The 18435-nt window shown below is 41.7% G+C and overlaps 2 protein-coding genes across 4 annotated transcripts in view; one reads left to right on the forward strand and one right to left on the reverse strand.

The window, feature by feature from the left end:
• Window positions 1-18435, forward strand: part of PDXDC1 (pyridoxal dependent decarboxylase domain containing 1) — a 76377-nt gene that overhangs the window by 31963 nt on the left and 25979 nt on the right. Inside the window, exon 1 of one of the 3 annotated variants that reach the window (XM_084537029.1) lies at window positions 13059-13078. The exons of 1 other annotated variant lie outside the window; for it this stretch is intronic. Coding sequence is in view for 1 of the 2 variants with exons in the window: in XM_084537026.1 (XP_084393152.1) it covers window positions 13377-13397 (21 nt within the window). In the remaining variant the exon portion in view is untranslated. Of the gene's footprint in view, window positions 1-13058; window positions 13079-13237; window positions 13398-18435 lie in introns of those variants that run through there. One more of the 3 variants, XM_084537026.1, reaches the window with a different exon arrangement.
• Window positions 6070-13369, reverse strand: MPV17L (MPV17 mitochondrial inner membrane protein like). Its single transcript, XM_084537033.1, has 4 exons — window positions 12939-13369; window positions 11348-11418; window positions 10072-10101; window positions 6070-9910 (listed from the first exon to the last, which is right to left on the reverse strand). Exons 1-4 carry the CDS (start codon window positions 13210-13212, stop codon window positions 9731-9733), a joined length of 555 nt encoding a protein of 184 aa, XP_084393159.1. The 5' UTR covers window positions 13213-13369; the 3' UTR covers window positions 6070-9730.

Raw genomic sequence — 18435 nt, forward strand, 5'->3', positions numbered from 1 at the left:
AGAGCATTTTCACTGCTGCATTCACAAGTGGAATTAAATTTCTCCCCTACTGATGGGGACGATCCCCTACTGATGATGCCTTTCAGTTCACTCAGCAGTACATATGCATTCCTCCACTTGGAAAGGTTGGTTTTCTTCTGCTGAAAGACTGCTAAGAAAGAAAACGTAAAAACTGAGATCTCTTCTCGCTACTCAGTAGATAATGCGTGGCAGAAAAACAGAGGCGCACTTTGCTCTTGCTGTCATTTCCTCTGATTGCTTTCATTCCCTTCCCATTTCTCATCTGAGTCCTGCCATCAGGAGCTGTAGCTGGTCAGCAGCAGCTGGCAAAGCCACGCTCCTATCTAGTGCTCTTTTGGCCTCCCCTGTACATCACTGACGCCCCACAGAGACACAATGCTATATAAAACAGGCACACTTTACTCAGGCAAAATTCTTAACAGCGGTACGACTTCTAAATCATATGGGGGAAAATGCTTTCTTTGCTTTCCAGGAGCCTTTCAAGCACCTAAGATTGCTCAGCCTGAAGTTCTCAGAGCTCTCCTGCCTTTATGGGCACACCTTGTAAACCAAGTGGGTTCTGAAGAGCTGCTTTGAGAGTCTGAGGCTACAGCAAAGGCAGAAGTCAGGGGTGTTGTTCTTTGTCAGATCGGACAGTCATTCTAACACAGAAATAACAGAAGTGTTACATTTCTGCCCAGGGTTTTCATTTATTTATCATTATAATAAAAAGCTGCAGCTCAGCTGATGAAACGAAATTAAGTGGATTATGCATATTTATTCCATTTTTGTAGGCATAAATACCCAGATCCATAATAACCATGACAGAACAGGCACTGTGCCCATGTGATTTGATTACTTGCATAGTGCAGGTTGTGGGACTCCTATGAATCTGTCCTATAACTTTTTTTTTTAAACACCAAGACTTGTTTAAGAACATCTCTGTGTTGGAGGAGTTATCAAAATTCTTTGATATCTGATGTCATGGTTAATCCTGTTTCCCTGTGAAAATACCTCCTCTTCAATCTTCATCCCTCAGCTCTTAGGATTCTCTGTAGTTCCACATCTTTAGCATTTCCCCAGTTATTCCTGGTACCCTGCACAGCCCTGACCCCACATCCCACAGACTGTTCCAGCAACGTGTAGGAGCCCTGGGGGGCTGTAAGCCTGCACACATTCACACTGCCATGCTACAGCCTCTCTGCCACCTCCAGATCTTGCTTGCCAGGCATATGCATAGCACAAAAATGTCCTGGCACAGGTGAAAGGCTGTGAGCATTACAGGAAAATGCTTACCTGTTGGAAAACCTGATAATCAAACAGATTTAGGAAGGCACTCACTTACCTTCCCTGATGCTTCCTCCCTTGCGTGATCCTATGCAGCAGACAGGCTGTGGGATGAAGACAAAGAGGGCCACAACTGCACTAAAGAACCTATACAAGCCCATAACACAATAGGGTTGTTGTAGGGCACTATCCCTATAAAAGTAAGAATGAATATTATCTGCTTGAAATTCAGCCAAATCAGGGCTCTTTCAAGGACCCAGTTGTGTCCTATGGCATGCAACTGTGGCTATGTCATGAGATGTAGTGTGTTGGAGTGCGCTGTCCTGGGAGCTGTAGCGGTAAATCTGTCCTTTACATAACACCTTTTCCCAAGTCATTACGGCCAGTCTACACAGACAGCTTTACAGAGTGGGGAAAAAGGGTTTGTTTGTGAGCGTCCCCAGCCTGTGTCACAGCACAGTGTGGGCTCATCTGAGTCAGTGGGACCCTGTTGTATCACAGACTCGTTATCACAGGGCAACAATCAGGTCTGTGTCATTCTTAGTCTATGTCTTAGACATTTGTATTACCAGTCTCCTTAAGAGATCTGTATTAGGCCAAAGTAGACCTCATTTGCTTTTCAAAGAGTTATAATTAAATACCATCCTAATTAAAAAGAGAGAGGAATGGGATAGCTAAAAATCACAGCAGTGTCCTTGATACAGAAAATACATTCTTAGTGTAGTTTCCACCTTTGATTTCATGGGAGCATGAAGGACTTCTTGGAAGCCCTGGCCATGCCATTCTGTACTTGAAAGAGGATCTGCTGCAGTACAGCTTTGGCTGAATGAGGGCCTGGCCTCAAAATCCAGTGCAAGTTCTTATTATGTCATTCCCTTTTTTCTGAATCCTAGCTCGTGTTTAGTTAGCACCGTTTGTATGCTTATTTATTTATTTGGAATTACAGCCTTTCCATACATGAACCATTCCTTTAAAAATAATTTTTAGGCTAAAGTAACTTCATAAATAATTCACCATAGCTGCAGCTAAGTAACCAGGATTCTGATCTCTTTCCATAGCTATCCTACATCTCTGTCAGGATAGAAAGGTGCATCTCTAGCCTAAAAGTGCTGTGTATTGCAGACAAGCAAAGCATTCTAATGAGCTTGTTAGAAGGCAACCAAGGTGTTTTGAATTAATTTTGTGAGTCTGGGGCAAGGTGGTGATCCAAATATTTGTTTGTAAGTATTTCTACCTAAACACTATTAAATGTCATCCATTTTAATTAATGTATCCCTGTGAAATATTGTATGAATGTAATACTCTTTTTTGTGTGTCTCTAACTGTTTTATCAAACATGCACACCGAAAAAATGGACTATATATTTAATGTCTTACTGTCTCTCCATAGCTGAATTTCTAGCAGAGCTATGGAAGCAAAGGACAAGCAATTAATGGCAAATTTTAGTGAACAGTGTGGCACTAATTCTGGGTTAGATGTGACAGGCTTCCCAATGTCTGGGTCAAACTAAATGAAAGTACTTTGTGTCCTAGACACTGTTTTTCTAGGAAAAAAAATGCTATCTTTTTAAATCTCTGTATGCTGATGCTTATGATTTGACTTGTGTGCAGTAGATGTTGGCTGGTGGCACTGGAGCTACAGCATCTGACTGCCTATCTTTTATGCAGATTTGGAGATCTATCCTCTAAAGCTGGGTCTGACCAAGGAAGTATTTAGGTTACTTTAGGTAGGAGTGGTACGTACTCGTTTTTCTATCTGAAAACAGGCTAATGCTTAAAAAGCAGTCTATAAACTCATAGCACATGTTAAATGTCTGCAAAGTCCTCTCAGTTCTCTCGTTATGCTGCCAGGATCCACAGTGATGTGCAGAAGAGTGGGAGCTTTACCCTCAGGCTGTTAGTGCTCATGATCAGTACTTGGTATCATGGGCTTGAGGCTGCACTGAATATTGAGACAGACCTTGCAGGATTGAGCTCCCAAAACACAGTCCAGGTTGGTTACCTCCTGTTAAATATTTGGCTCGTTTAAGGTATATTTCAGGTGAGGCTGTGGTAAGTTTTTAGGTCTGTTTAACAATTGTATCTGTACATGTGCAGAGTCTATTTGCAACAGTTCCTGGGAGGTGAATAATGGAGACTATTAAAGCTGCCACAGAGCTTTCCACTTCTGTAGATTTATCTCGGCTATTTTTGGTATACAAGGTGAGAAAACACAGCACAAATTCAGGAGATGCACTGGCAGATGAGACAGGGCAAATATTTCTTGCAGAAAAAATGGACACGATCTGCACAGACCAATGGCTGTAGTTGCGACCATAACACAGACTTCAGGAACTTACTTCTCTAAACTCTTTTCCTTCACGCTTTATTTTTGTCTTAGTGGATTCTTTCTACATTCACTCTCCTTTTAAGGTACAAATTTTACAGCAAAAGCTGTTACAGCATCTGTCAGATGTTACTAATACCATGGGTGGTGAAGTCTTCCATGTAACAGTCTTATTTTTGGTGTTTGGAATCAGTCCATATGACTGGACTGACTGTTGTGCAGGTGAGTCATTACTGTGCAGGTGGCTTTTGTATCTGTGATGAGTGGCCATAGCTACATAGAAAAACAGATGTTTGACCAGCAAATTTAGATGGTGAGATAAATTAGTGTGGGACATTTTAGGAGACTTGCAAACACTGTGGAATTCAGTAATACTGAAGTGGATTTGTGGGCAGGACCATTTTAAAGTAGTAACTATACTGTGTAAAATTTGCAAACGCTGCACATGCTCCCCCAAACAGGGTTCTTGTAGGTTCTGAGCCTCTCATTTCTCTTAGTCCAAAGTTTAAAGGTGACTTTCTGTAAGCCTCTTGTTTTACCCACACAAATCTGGGTCTTACACACACAGCTCAGAACTGCTTGCAAGCTGCAGTGCACACACAGACTGTGTCAGTGCCTTGCTGATTCATGTTCCCATGAAGCGTATATGCTGCACTACACTTGTGTCATAACAGGCATGTCCATTTCTTCTTTGGAACATTTTGCTACCACCTTCACTGGAACTGGAAGCTCAGCCCTGAATTCTGAAAGGGTTTCCTTGTGGCTTGAACTTCTCTCCAAACGTGGCCTTCAGTGATGGAGGGCCTGTATTGCATTGATATTTCAACTTCTGCTCAAAAACAGTAAGCAAAACACCACATAGGTAATTGCCATATCCTATCGTGCAGTTACTAGGAGCACATAATAATTCAGTACTGTATGATGGCCACTCTGAGCTAAGCATAGAACTAATGTAAAATCCTTCAATGTCATTGGTGTATCATGGGAAATCAGGTACAGCTAACAATCTTGTTATATTTTGGATGTAAAATATGTGATGCATGAGATGGAAGTAGCTGAACACCCTTAGCGATTAAATAAAGGTGGTATTGACCTCAGAGAGGTATGAGCAATGGTAAGGTAAGGATACCACAGGCAGCAGGTTTACAGAGTTGGATGTCTCAAGGTCAGCATAGAGCAAGAGGAAGTAAAAGACTAGAGATGGAGAACTTCAGTTCCTAGCTTTATTTTCTTTTCTAAATCTTGTTGCAATGAGAGGAAGGCTGCTTTCCTGACAAATGAAAGCAGTAATAGTGTGGGGGTTTATTCCTGTGTATACACACCCTAAGCATACATCTTACTTATAGTAAGATACGTATATACTGATTCCAGGCAAGAATCTTGTACCTTATTTTACCCAGCTGCCAAATTATACCCTATAAAAGGAGACACAACTCAGAACAAAGCTGACACTTCCTCCACAGATAAAGGATCCCATGTGGCACAGAACTCGGTGTGCATGCTTTGTGAGTCCATATGGGCCAGGCACTGAATTTATCACAGCCATCTGAGTGCTTATGCATTTCATTTCTGTTGTAACTGGATGAAGTAGAGTAACAGAGCTGGGAACTGCATATCTTCTCTCTATATATCGCTGGTGACTGAACTACCTACTAGGTTATATATTCATAATCCCTCTTGTTTTTTCTTTGATTTAATCTGTTGTAGTCTAAAATGGAGAAGAGTGACTGCATCAAGATCCTGTATTTAAGGTCTTCTTCTCCTGGCAGAGGGAAGCATTTGCATGGGTGTACCACATCACATTGGATTACAAAGAACATGAATGTAAACAGACTCCAACTTGCTGTCCTTTTCCCCTTGTTGCTTTACAGCACCACTTCCCAACTGTCTTTCCCTGAACTCGCAGGGGAAATGATGCATTTTACCATTCTCTTTGGATGTCTGTTTTTCTATCTGGATATATGGTGCAAGCATTTTGGGTACTGCCACATTACATTAATAAACTAAATTAACTAATAAATTAATAATAAAAAAAAGGAAGGTGGGGTTTGTTAGGTCAAATGCTGTTGAAGAGCGTATGCAATGACCATACAGATATGCAATCTGCATTCTTTGTTCTTGTTTATACTGGATTACAGTAACTTTGATCATAGTGGAATGGCAATTGAATGTGAGTTCACAATGCAACTTTGAAATTAAGGCAGCGCACAGTCTTTGGGTGCTTGAGATTTTATAGATGGAAATTCTGTTCTGAATTTGTTCAAAAGTGGCAGATGACTTGGAGCATATAACTAACCTTTAAGTGAGGTGAATAATCCTTGCTTTCCTTTCACCCTGCTTGTGTTAACGTCTATGACATCAAATTGAGCTTTTCACTGCATGTGGTCCGTGAAGATCCCACAGAACTTTGCACAAGACCTGGCTTTTGTACACACACTAGTTAAAGACAGACAGAGCCAAAGAACAACATTCAAAGTTTATTAAACCTTTTCAAAAACACTGACATTTTTCAGTCAACTTGAAATTCATTATTTTAGACAGATTCAAGTATTTCTTGCACATCTCACTGGACTGGCACTAGTAGTAGCAGAAAGCACTAGCGGCACAACAGATGGCAAAAGCTGTATAGATCTCAGAGCCTGTGCTATACAGAGAAGTTACCTATCAGATACAGTACCAAACTACAGGCTGTTTCACCTTCACTACAGTATAAAACTGGTTATTTTATGCTGTGTCACTGGATGGTTGTTTCTGGTGTGAAGAAGACAGGAGCCTTCTGGTGAATTTCACATACCAGTAAGCACAGGAGGTTCATTTGCATGAAAGATTTGCAACAGAAAAATACATTTTCAAATTTTAATTTTGTCAAATTCAGATTTTAAGTCTCCACAGCTATCCAGAATAACATGAAGCTAGAACTGCACCTGATCTAAATTTGTATTCTCAACACATTTGCTCTTAGACAGAATCCATGAAATGGAAATGTCATCTGAATGCATGGCTAGTAGCTGTTGGCAGCATGTTCCCTCTTTCCTGAGCACCTATGTGACGTCTAATTCTATTCCTATCTTTCTGGTTACTGAAATCTGCATGTTCAGCTGGCATTAAGAGCAGTATAATCCCTTGAAATAGTCATAAAACCTAACTCTCTTATGACAGTTTTTGAAAGGGTGGTGGAACAAAAAGAGGACAATTCTCACACAGCTCATTTTATTATTTTTTTTTTTTTAAGAAATAACTTGTGTTTGATTCTCCTAGTAATTCAGTAATGTATGTGTCAAATGGAGTTGCACTAGATGACCTGGTCTGGACCTCCAGAAGTCCCTTCTAACTTCAACCATTCTGTGAAATTAATCTTCTAAGTCAAAATTTTATCAAGAAATAATAGTCTTTAATAACTAATAGGGTTGGTCCTCCAACAGACTGAGTTGACAGAGGTGGGAAATCTTTAGGAAGTGCATCAATTTATGCACACTGAGAAATTGACCCTCCCCCCCCCCCGACACACACACACTTCATTTTATTGTATTATGTGGGTCTGGAATGTGTATTAGTACAAACAGTGCTGGTATTTACAAAAATATAAAAACATATGTGAAATGAGATTTGTAGTCTCATCAAGTAGTTTATCAAGAAAAAGAGAGAAAGTGAAAGAGAAATATGCACAATCTTAAGTTTACTAAAATATAAGAGCTGCAGGCTCTCATTACATGAAAGAACCATGCTTCACGTAATAAAAATACAGAAGAAAACCCTGAAGCCCACAGTCAGATAAATTTGAAGACAAAGCAGGATTTAGCTCAAATTCCCAAGAAAAAGCTGGCATCACAAAAGCCTAGAGCAATAAAGCACAGCTTATGTAAGCTTTGAAGCTATTTAAAATAAAAGATGGATGTTCCCATTCATTAAATGCTCTTGCTGAAGAAAAGCATCAGCATTACAAAGATCATGAGACGAGTTTCAAGTTCTTGGTTCACCTAGGGATTAAGCTTTACTAACTATACACATGCAGAAATAATTCTCTGCACCACAGAGTTGCAGCTGACTATGGCATACTGCTACAGCATGCAGCAGAACACCACCATACCCCTACTTCATGCTCCTTGTAATGTCATTATTTTCCAGTTCCATTCTCCAAATGAATTCTATTAATCCTTAACACTTAAGGCACAAGCAAAAATAAAAAGTATCTGTAAAAATAAAGTCAAATACTCAATTATCATACATCATCTGAAAATTTTAAGTCTCATTGACAGAACAGACTAAAATACTGTTCTGATCCTAAAAATATATTAACAGCAAAACACTACTAGAATTGCTTCTTTATTTTGAGGACTTTAAATATATACACACAATAACAATTTAACAGCTATAGCAGCCTGAAATGTCTATTCTTTCAAACTTCCTTTTTTAAGTAGACAGATAAAATGCAGTTAGTTCCTCTGTGGATTTCTATTCCTACTGGGATGTCCTACTTCAGGACTGCCCAATATACGCTGCGGAATCTGTGCAACACCCACTGAACTATTCCCATAGAGACATGTAAGACAGACATTAAGAAGAGGAATTCATCCCACCACATATGAACACATACAATGAAATTATCTACATAGGAGCAAGTCACCTTGGACTGTTAGTGATGGTAAGAAACAGACACAGTGCACAATTCATCCTACCCTAAGACAGATATCCCAAACTACCTGTTTCCCCCCAATGACTATAAGTTGAGCTTAAAGTATTTAGCCAAGTTGCAGATGTCCATGCTACAGATGTCTAAAGTTGATTAAAATTAATTATTTATGGCAGGTGCAGGTGCCCTCTTCCAGGTCTGCCTGTGCCAGGTGATGATGGAATTGCACTGACTTCTCTGTTGAGAAGGAAGCTACCTCCTTCACCTGTCTGCCACCAAAACGGACTGTATAAAGAGCACCCCCCCCCCCACCTCCTCCAATATACTGTAGTTCTGTAAAGGCCACACAGGTACTTTGCACCACTCTTGACTAACGGGTCCTGCTAAACTTGGTTTTACCTGGAATAGATTGGGCAGCGCTTGTGTGATCCCTTTCCCTGTCTGACCTAAGTAGCACTGGGCTCCTGCAGTGACAAACCATTGTAACCAACACATTAAGTAGTACAGCTGCTGGCCAAAGGAGTGTACATTTATAGCCTAAGCAGGCATTGGTTTACTGTTTAGATAAGACTGAGGAACTTAGATGTTCCTCAGAGTGGTTATTATCATCACAACAAAGAGGGCTAAGTCTTGTCCTTGCAATCATCATAAAGATAGGTTAAATCAGATACTGTTTCAAGCTTAAATTTTAAGGCGTAAAATGTTGTTCTAATAAACTAAGAGCTCCCTTATTATCCCTACCTACATCCAGACCTGGTCCTCAGTTGACAAAATAAGTCTATAATTGATTTTCACCATTTCCTAGCTTCCTATGTATAGTTACTATATGACAGTGTCTCCTATGAACAGAATCATAGAATATCCTGAGTTGAAGGGACCCACAAGGATCATTGAGTCCAACTTCTGAGTCTGCACCAGGTCACCAAAAAATCAGACGATGTGGCTGAGAGCATTGTCCAAACACAATTGTTCTCCCGGTTAAGAGAAAAGGAACACAAATATATTTCTACAAATAGAGTCTTTTTTTTTTCCCTCTAAATAAAATAGAGTTGGTGCCACTGTTAAGATAAGAAATTATTAAATTTTGTTCTGCAAAAGCAATCTTGCACTGATAACAATTGTCAAATACAACAATTGAGGATTTAATGTTCTATTCCCCTTTTTCTAGAGACTACAAGTTGCTTGAAAATTAAATTACAGTTAATATTTCTCCCCAGCGAGACAGTCTGACATGATGTGCAAATGCTTATGCTGCCCTGTAAGTCAGTTGTTCCCAGAAGAGATGGGCTGGCAGCATGAAAATAATTAAGTGCCAATATACAATAGGCCTATTTTATAAAAAAATAAACAGGCAAAAAGACACACAGTTCCTACTAACCAAAAAATGTTGAGATAATTATTCTAAACACAGCAATGAGGCTGCAGTGCGGTTTACTGACTTTCATAAGCTCACTTTAACAATTTAGCATGGTTTCAGAACTGAAGTTCTTATTTCTCTGATGGTTCTTCATCTGCATTGACCTTCCCTCTTTGGAGCCACATAAATGCTGACTTTACTGTGCCATCTCCACTCTCTTGGGAAAAACAAATGAAGGCAGCCCAGACAAAGCCACAAAGCCCAGTGTAAGCTGTGCGCAGGTAAACGGGAACAAAAACGAAGTTTGACAGCTGTGTTGGAAGGAGAGAGAGCTCAGTTAGTGCTCCAGTCAGTGTTAGGTCTTGTACTTAAACACCCCAAAACTCCACTGACTTCTCATTAGGTTAGATATCCTCTAAATGCATAGCATAAGGTTTTACAGAAAGGCTCACTGAGTTACCCTGAAACTCACCTGCACAAAAGGCCAGTACATCAGTCCTGTCTGAAATGAAAATGAATCATGTTAATCTTGTAGACTTCAACCACAAAGATTCAGTTTTTCCTACCACATTTAGCAAAGACTAAAATATATTTTATTAAAGTTAATAGAAGATGGTCAAATATAAATTAAGCTGGTTAACTTTGAGGTTGCAATATTAAACTACTAATCATCTTTATGAGCTGCCATGCAAGGAATTTCTCCAAGAGATTATTCTGACTCATTTTAAATACAAAACTCTAATTACAGTGAAGTCTTCAAAGTCACCTGACACCAAATACATAAGCACATTTACCAGATGGGTGAACAAATGTTTAAATATGTGAACATTTGTTTCAGCCATGAATGAAAAATACCACTGAACACTATTTATTTCACATGTTCAATGCTCCCTCTAGTTACTCATACACGTAAGACTTTCTTGCAAAAATCAACGGAGAATTTACTCATAGAACATCAGGTCAATAGAAACCTTATGTTTTGATAGCATAGAGTGGGCACTGTTTTTAGAGTCATCTTCTCCAGCAGTAAAAATAATCCTTTTCTATCCTACCTACATCCTACCAGTGTAAAGAGAAATGCACGTTGTACATCACAGTTTCTCCTTCTATTATACTTTTATTGTAATCTATCTTTCTTCCCGTGCCTGAGAAATCTTTAAAATTCTTAAGTTGCTCAGCTCTGAAATAGCACACATTTTTTTCCTCTGTATAGAGAAATGCTAACCAAAACCAGCTATTTATATCCAAGCCTTCTTAGAACAAGGGATTGCATTTCTGAAAGTGAGAAGACTGTCAGTGAAAAGTACAGGCTCAAAATGATTCCTAAAAAAGATGTCTCTATAACTAATGTTTTTAACAGGTGTTCACGTACGTATTGTCAACAGTATTGCTAACTAGACACTGGAGCATGCGTACTTCTTAAGAGGAAAAGTAGTACAATCTTAGCGTATAACATTCGGTGTTGTACTGTAGGGCTCTCACTCAAACAGAGCTGGGTGCAAGTGTTTTATATATATATATAAATATTGTGCAATTTTGGAATGGGAATATTTCATCCATCTGGCAGTCCTGCCTTCCCCAAATTACCTGGACTTCAGATGACTGCTGGTACTTAAAAGTTTCCTACACATAATCAAATAATGAAGTAAGATGGAGGCTGTTAGAGGCAGACATAATATTTAAAGTATTTTATGCAATAATGTTATTTTTGTTGTGTAGCTGGGTGATGAGTTAATCGCTTGTCTTACCTTATACGTATTCCAAAATTTATTTTTACAGTCTGAAAAGATGTCCTCTTTCCTCTGAAGGATGCTCATACCTGGTGGTAAAATATTTAAGACAATCAGAAAAAAATAATAAAACGTTCACTTTTTTTCAATAATATCCCAAACTGTTCTCAAAATACATTTTGAAAGAAAAGCTGATAAATATTACAAAGAAAAAATACCATTCCTACAACCTAAAATTGCTACATCGTATATCCTCATCTATTGACTTGGCTCTCCAGGTTATGTGGCTCTCAGTTATGTGGTCTCTGCCCACGTAACTCTGCAGTGGCAGTAGAAGCAGATACAACACAAGCACATCTTACACCCAGGAGACAGAATGAGGCACCGTGCATATTGTTGAATTGCCAGAAGTGGCCCAGGTCCTCAACAGAGTTTAGGTGCCCCAGCCCACTGAAGTCAGTGGAAAAGGGCACCTTTTTTTTTTTTTTTTAATTTATTTTGGCCGTAATCAGCCTGCTATTTTTATCTTCATAAATATCTACCTTATATCCTAATCCTAGAATAGACAAGTAGAACAATTTCAAAACCTACTTGTTGAACTCTCCACAGGCAGCATTTCAAAATTGTAAATAAATTCTAGTTGGTCCAAGCTCCTCTCAATTCTAGGCAAACACAACCTTGCAGCAGGCTCCCAACATTAAACCCAAGAGAAGAGAAAAGCAGCATGATTTGAAATTATGGATTCGACCATACAAACTGGAGATAAAATGCAAAATAGTCAAAATAACGAACCCTTTAAACTACTCCCTGTGATGGGAACCTTCACATGTCAAACCAGGGGTCTTTCTAAAAGCTGTAGCAGCCCTTCAGAGATCACCCACCGTGACTGGAAGATGTAACCTACATTAAGTGAAGTTGGTGGGTGTTGAAGGAAAGGTTGGACGTGGTGCTTAGGGACATGGTGTAGCAGGTGACATTGGCAGTAGGGTGATGGACCAAATAAAGGTCTTTTCCAACCCTGATGATTCTATGAACTTCTATGTCAACATGCTTGTAGCAAATTGATCTAAAATCTAAAGCTACACGTTTGCACATAGCAGAGACCCGAAGTCACTTAGCCCACCGCAGGTATCTTTCTAGATACTTGCATGCCACGAGGTTGTCAGTATCTCTCAGCTGACACGTTACAGGCTCCTGCTGCCACCTGATTTAGGTATTTTTACCCTCCCTTCCTTCTTCGGTCCTTCACATCCTCCTGGTCCTTGGGCAAGCCTCTGCTCGCATTCTGACATGAGCAGAAAGTAAAAATGTCACGTTTGACTTCTTCCTTGGCTTCCTTTCTCTCCAGTCATAAACTGAGCGAATTCCTGGCAGGGTCATAAAGCGCAGACCTCCCGCTACCATGCAGACAGTCTCTTCAGAGTCTAAAGTTTCTTCTTATTTCTTGGCTGTCACGGTTATCCCTTACCACTGACGGCAGCGCGCTGTGCTTCTACACACCCGTGAGGCAGAGCCGGGCACAGCCCGCTGAGCCGCCCCGCTTCCCTCACAGCCGCGCTCGGCTGCCTTTCGGCAACGGGACGGCCGGGGGCGCAGCAGAGCCACTCACCCGTGTAGAAGGCACCAACGGCGACCGGGGCGGCGAGCAGCTGGTCGCACAGCACCTTGCCCAGCACGGCGGCCGGCCGGCGGCCGGGCAGCGCCCTCTCCAGCGCCCGCAGCCACACGTAGTTGAGGTTGCCGTGGAAGGTGAGGGCCAGCAGCGCCACCCGCCGCGTCTGCGCCCAGTCCGGGGGCTGCCCGCGGCCCCGCCGCTGCGCCGCGTCCCCGGCCGCCGTGAGCCCGGCGTAGAGCAGCACGCTGCCCGCCCACCCCGCCGCCATCGCGGCCGGGCCGCCCTCACAGCCCCCGCCCTCCGCAGCGCGGGGAGCCGCCGCCGTGCCCTCAGTGAGCGCTGCCGGCTCCGCCCGCCGCCGCCTCGTCAGCGCTGCCAGCGTGGAGCCGCCCGGGCCTGGCGGAAGCGGCGAGCCGCGGGGCGGCCCCGGCCATGGACGCCTCTCTGGAGAAGGTGTGCGGGGGGACGGGAGGGCCCTGAGGGGCGAGGGGGCCGCCGGGGGGAGGGGGCCGCCGACCGGGGCCGAACGCGCACGGCCCCGGGGCTCCCGGGCCGCCCCGCCGGGCCTGAGGCACGGGGCCGGCGCCTGGCTGAGGTGTGAGCACGGCTCCTCCTGCACAGCCCGGCTCCTGACCGTTCCTGGGGGCTCCCTGACGGTTCCTGGGGGCTCCCTGGCGGTTTCGTTTCCTGGGCAGCAGCAGGGCACTGGGGAAATAGCGCTGTTTGCTCTTTTCTGTTCCGTGCCCTGTACAAAGCAAACAGCAATTGTGTAATGATGTCAGTCACTAAGAAACTTGATTTTGCCGTTGTCACTGAGGGTCAGAATCTGGAGGAGTTTTCTGGGACCCGTCACGCTTCTGGCTCTCATTGCACCTGCGGTGTTTCGGGAGACCTGTCCTGAAAGCGAGGAGGGGCCGGCTGCTCGGATGTGGTTTATCACCCTTGTTCGTATATGGCTTATCACCATTACTTGTATATGGCTTATCTCCGTTGTTGTATGCCTTTCAGAACAGTATGCATTTGCAGCAGCATATGCTCTGTGTGCTGAAGAGATGTTACTGCTTCCTTCCACTTTGCATCATTTCCTGTACTCAGCATGTTCGTTTTTTTGTAGTCTTTGGAATCAGCTAGACAAGTGTGAATGGGATATGCTGCAGTAAAATGAATGAGAAGGAAATTCAGAAGGACTCTTTCTGACGTGGTTAGTAAGTAGACAGCAAAACAATTAGCTGTATTAGAATCCAAATGAAGAATGCAATGTTCAGGAGTATTTTGTTGGCTTTAAATGCTTCAGGTCTTTACTAGCACTATCAGAAGTCATGGTGACTGCTCATTGTTCTGAAAAGTTTTCATAAGCAAAACGTAACTGACTACTAGTTTGGAATATGGTCTTTAGTGTGCTTGAGTCCAGCAGACTTTAAAGAAGGCACGCTAATACAGGGAAACTTACTGCTCAATATTGTTGACAGACTGCTTATAAACTGTGTGCAACTAGGTCATCACAAGCAAGGAAAACACCCTGCAAGAATTAATGCTTAAATTTTGTGATGGAGTAGAAGTCTGTGTTTTGGTTATTTGAATTCTTGATGTCAGTAGTAGTCTGTCAGGGCGAGGGCCCTGTGAAAACTTGTGTGTCTCATTTTCAGTGTACACAAATAGATATGTGTAAAGAGTTACCATTTGTTTTACTTTCTCTCTCTTTTTTTTTAAATCATGGCTCTTTTCGCCTTGGATGATAAAAAGCTGTAGCACCCTGTGTCATGTCATAACCCAATTACCGTCTTCCATGCACTTAGCAGTTAGTGCCCTCTTGAAGTAGCCAAGATTGCTGTGAATCAGTAAAATCTGCACTTTATTTGGTCTTGTGTGTGATATAAAAGAACTGTTCTTCATGAATCAAATTGAAATTCATCCAAGCTGGGATATTTTTATCCTCTGAGAATGTGCATCCACTTACCTTGTGCTTATTAAGCATTATCATAATGCATCTGAATGTCTTATTTGTACCATGTCTCCTTTTTATGTATTTATGCATACAGCTTATTGGGATATAAGTGATAAGTGCTTGTATAAAAGTTCGTCAAAACTTTTTATTTTTCATAATGAAGAAGGCCTTTTATTGGAATCACCTCACTGTGGGGTGACAGTGAATGACTACACTCATTAGTTGCATGCAAATGAAATGATTGAAGTGTGTGAGAAACTTATTGAGAGTTGAAAACATTGCATGATAGGCTTGCGAGGAGAACTTGTAGAATCTGATACGCGGTTATGCACACCAACAATCTCATGGCTTAGTTTTGCAAGTGATCTTTGTCTTATCAGATACAGCTTTCTGTTTTTTAATTTATGAACATTGTGTGTCTTCAGTGGTATAATTAGAATGCTTTTTTTTTTTTTTCCTCCAGAAAATTTGGTGTGAATTTTAGATTTAATTTCTTCTGGAAGCCTATGTTCAACTCGAGAAGTTTGGGTAGCAGATCTATGATTTTTTTTTTTTTTGCTTTCTTTATATTGTGGTATGTGACCACTCTTGAAGGATTTTAACATTTTAAGTTTCAAGTCAGGTGATTGTCACTGGTAAAATAGGACAGATTCTTTCTTTGCATCTCCATGCTGTCTCCGCAGCACTGTTTCCCCTAAACATTGAATAAACTGGGCATTTCTCTCAGCCTGTGACTTTTTTTCCTTTGTTCCTGCATTAATTACCACAACATCCTGGTAACTTCAAGGAGTGCTTGTGACAGCAGATGTGCGTGCCAGTCCTGCTGCATGACAAGGAAGTGATAAAGTTTAAAAGAGCAAATGCCTGTAAGCAGAAGCCTTGTGGTAATATTAGCCTTTTGCATTCAAGACTAACAGTCAGGAAAGTGCTGCTTTTTTATTTGTCATCTAAGGCATTTCTTAGCCTGCAGAATAAACACAGTATTATTTTGGCTTGAAGAATACTGATCATTGTTTGAGATTAATTTATTGTTGAGAACAGTTTTTTTTTCTTGGCTGGTAAAACTTTTTTTTTTTTCTAGGCAAATATAATAACATAGGGGGGAAATAAGGCATACTTTTGGTTAAGTGCTGTGCTGCGCCTGTGAGTCTCTTTGCACGCAGAATAGTTTATGCAGACTGTTTGAACTCATCCCTTTCTGGCATTAGGAGTACAGCCAGCAGAAGTGCAAAGTAAAGATTGTAAAACGTTGATATGAAGCAGCATTCTCACTTTTGAATTTGTAATTGGTGTTCGGTCTTATCAAAACCGGAGATGACCCCTTATCTTTCCCCTGTTGCCAGGTGACCCCGAGGTGTGACATGCTGCCTGCATTTTACAGTTCAAAGTGCTTAAAGAATAATAGATTAGTTACAAAATGCAAAAGTAAACACAAATTGTGCCTCTTAAAACATTAACCTTACTGAATTTAATTAGTGCATCTCGAAGGCAACAACAGCTAAGAATGAGATAAGTGAGTGAGTGTCAGGGTTCTGGATGAACCGGAGGGGGCAGGAGGTGTTGGGATGCAGAATGAAGGACTAAGTGGTGGCTGGTGCCTCCTTGGAGCTTGAAAGGACGTGGCATGTTGTGGAAGCTACCTGGGTAAAGGATCAGCTAACTGTGGCCAGTCATCCAGTGATCCCAGGGAAGGGCTGAGGGCAGAAACTGAGGCTATTATGAGCAGTTTCAGTTTCTGCATCTGCAAGTAACGAATGTCCCGGTTTTTAGAGTTGTTTCCTTGTTTGCATTTTTCCCTAAGTGCCTTTTCAGCAAAGGAAAAGCATACTGAAAAGAAAATCTATAGAGGATGTTGATAGTGAGCCTGGATCCACTTGCTAATATTAGAGGTGGGAGCTACTGCAGGTACGGGGAGGCTGACAAGCATCAGAGCCAACAGAGCTGGCTTGTGCTGCAGGAGACTTAGTCCCCTGCTTCACTGGTTTGCTGCTGGACACAATCTAAAAGAAGCAACCACACCACTCCCCTGTCCTTCAGTTCTGCAGGAAGTGTAGGCCTGAGCAACCTCATGAATCATCTCAGGCTTAAACAGGGAAAAAAAAGGTAAAAATAATTAAAGCGTGTTTAATGCAAGTGAGCTCACAAGATAGAGAAGAATTTAGAAGCATGAACGTTCCATTGTGCTGGATGGAGGACAGAAGTGCCTGCAGCTTTCCCACAAGCTCTCCTAGTACTTGGCAGAAAGAACTGCAGAGCTGAAAACAAATTTATTGGGATAGTGTGCGTAAAGGATGCAAACCCTGGAGGAGGTCAAACAAATTGGTTTGGAGGAACTCGAGGATGAAGCCTGTTGGTGAAAGTGAGCTCAGGTGGGGTGTCAGTGCACCCTGCTTTAATGTTGTATTTGCTTTGTCCTGTGAAGGTTTTACTTCTCATTTACTTCTTCTTCAAGATGGGTTGTAAATATACTCATATGGAGATTGTAGGCACTCAATGACCAGACAAGCAGCTTGTTTTGAAGGCAAATTTCTAACAGTTGTAATCAAGAAGCAAGGAAGAAGAAATCCACCTTTGCTGGCCTACCCACTCATAAACAAGCAAGCAAAGAAGAGTCCCTGAAACTTAGTCTTTTTATCAGGCCAGTAAATAGCTAGAAGTCCTACATAAACTAAAGCACTGAAATGAAATGTGAGATTTTAAGCACAGTGCATTGAAGATTGACAAGCAGTGCAATGAAAGACATTCAGGCTTCTGAAAATACATTCGCATGAAAGTGAATTACGCAGCAAACATTTCAAAATGCTTTTGAGAGTTGAAACAGTCTGCAGTTTTGCTATGTGAAGGTTCTCAGGTAGGAAGACAAAAGGCTCTTTCAGGTGCCCACGGAGGAAGGCTCTGAATGAGTTTGATGGCCTGGCAGTGATGACCATGCAAACCAAGTGTAGAATTTCAGGTTGCATAGATGGGTACTTAAATTCAGATTAACACCTTCCAAGTTCTGTCTCCCATGTTTGTTTTTGTGGGTTGCTTTTATAGGATCTTGAAATTATGGTTCCACAGTTTGCTGGGAAGGGCCGGGCAGTTTGTGCAGCAGGGCCACCTCAGGTTGCACCAGGCCAGTAATGTTTCTGGCATGCAGGTTTCTCTTACCTTCATGAGAAGGATGGGCCTTTGATGCACTTCCCTTACACATATGTAAGTTCATCTTATGCTGTTCTCTAAGTGTTATGGCTAGTGGTTCTACAGTTGTGTTTGTAGATCTTACTATGTTGGAAAAGTCTTTTTCTGGTGCAGGCAGGATGCCTTTTACATCTGTGCAGCTGTTTAGCACCCTCATCACCTCCCCCAAATGGATGTGGACCTGTGGTCAAAATGTAGTATTCCGCTTGTCTGCTAGTCTTAGTTCAAGAGCAGGAAAAAACCCTCTGTTATTGCTGCTTGGGGTCTATCCACACATGACCTTGTTTACAGACTGAACTGAACAACGTACCACATGATCATGGCATGTCATTAAAGTGTGTCCAGAATTTCCCTAACTGAGTGGCT

The sequence above is a fragment of the Aythya ferina genome (genome assembly GCF_964211825.1).
Source record: "Aythya ferina genome assembly, chromosome: 15".
NCBI lineage: Eukaryota > Metazoa > Chordata > Aves > Anseriformes > Anatidae > Aythya > Aythya ferina.

Excerpts from the sequence above, each read along its gene's own strand:
- MPV17L (XM_084537033.1), bottom strand. The coding sequence starts at position 13,212 with ATGGCGGCGGGGTGGGCGGGCAGCGTGCTGCTCTACGCCGGGCTCACG. Across the intron at positions 10,102-11,347 it reads AATTTTGGAATACGTATAAG|ACAGGACTGATGTACTGGCC; the intron begins GTAAGACAAGCG and ends TTTTCATTTCAG. Across the intron at positions 9,911-10,071 it reads TGTACTGGCCTTTTGTGCAG|CTGTCAAACTTCGTTTTTGT; the intron begins GTGAGTTTCAGG and ends CTTCCAACACAG.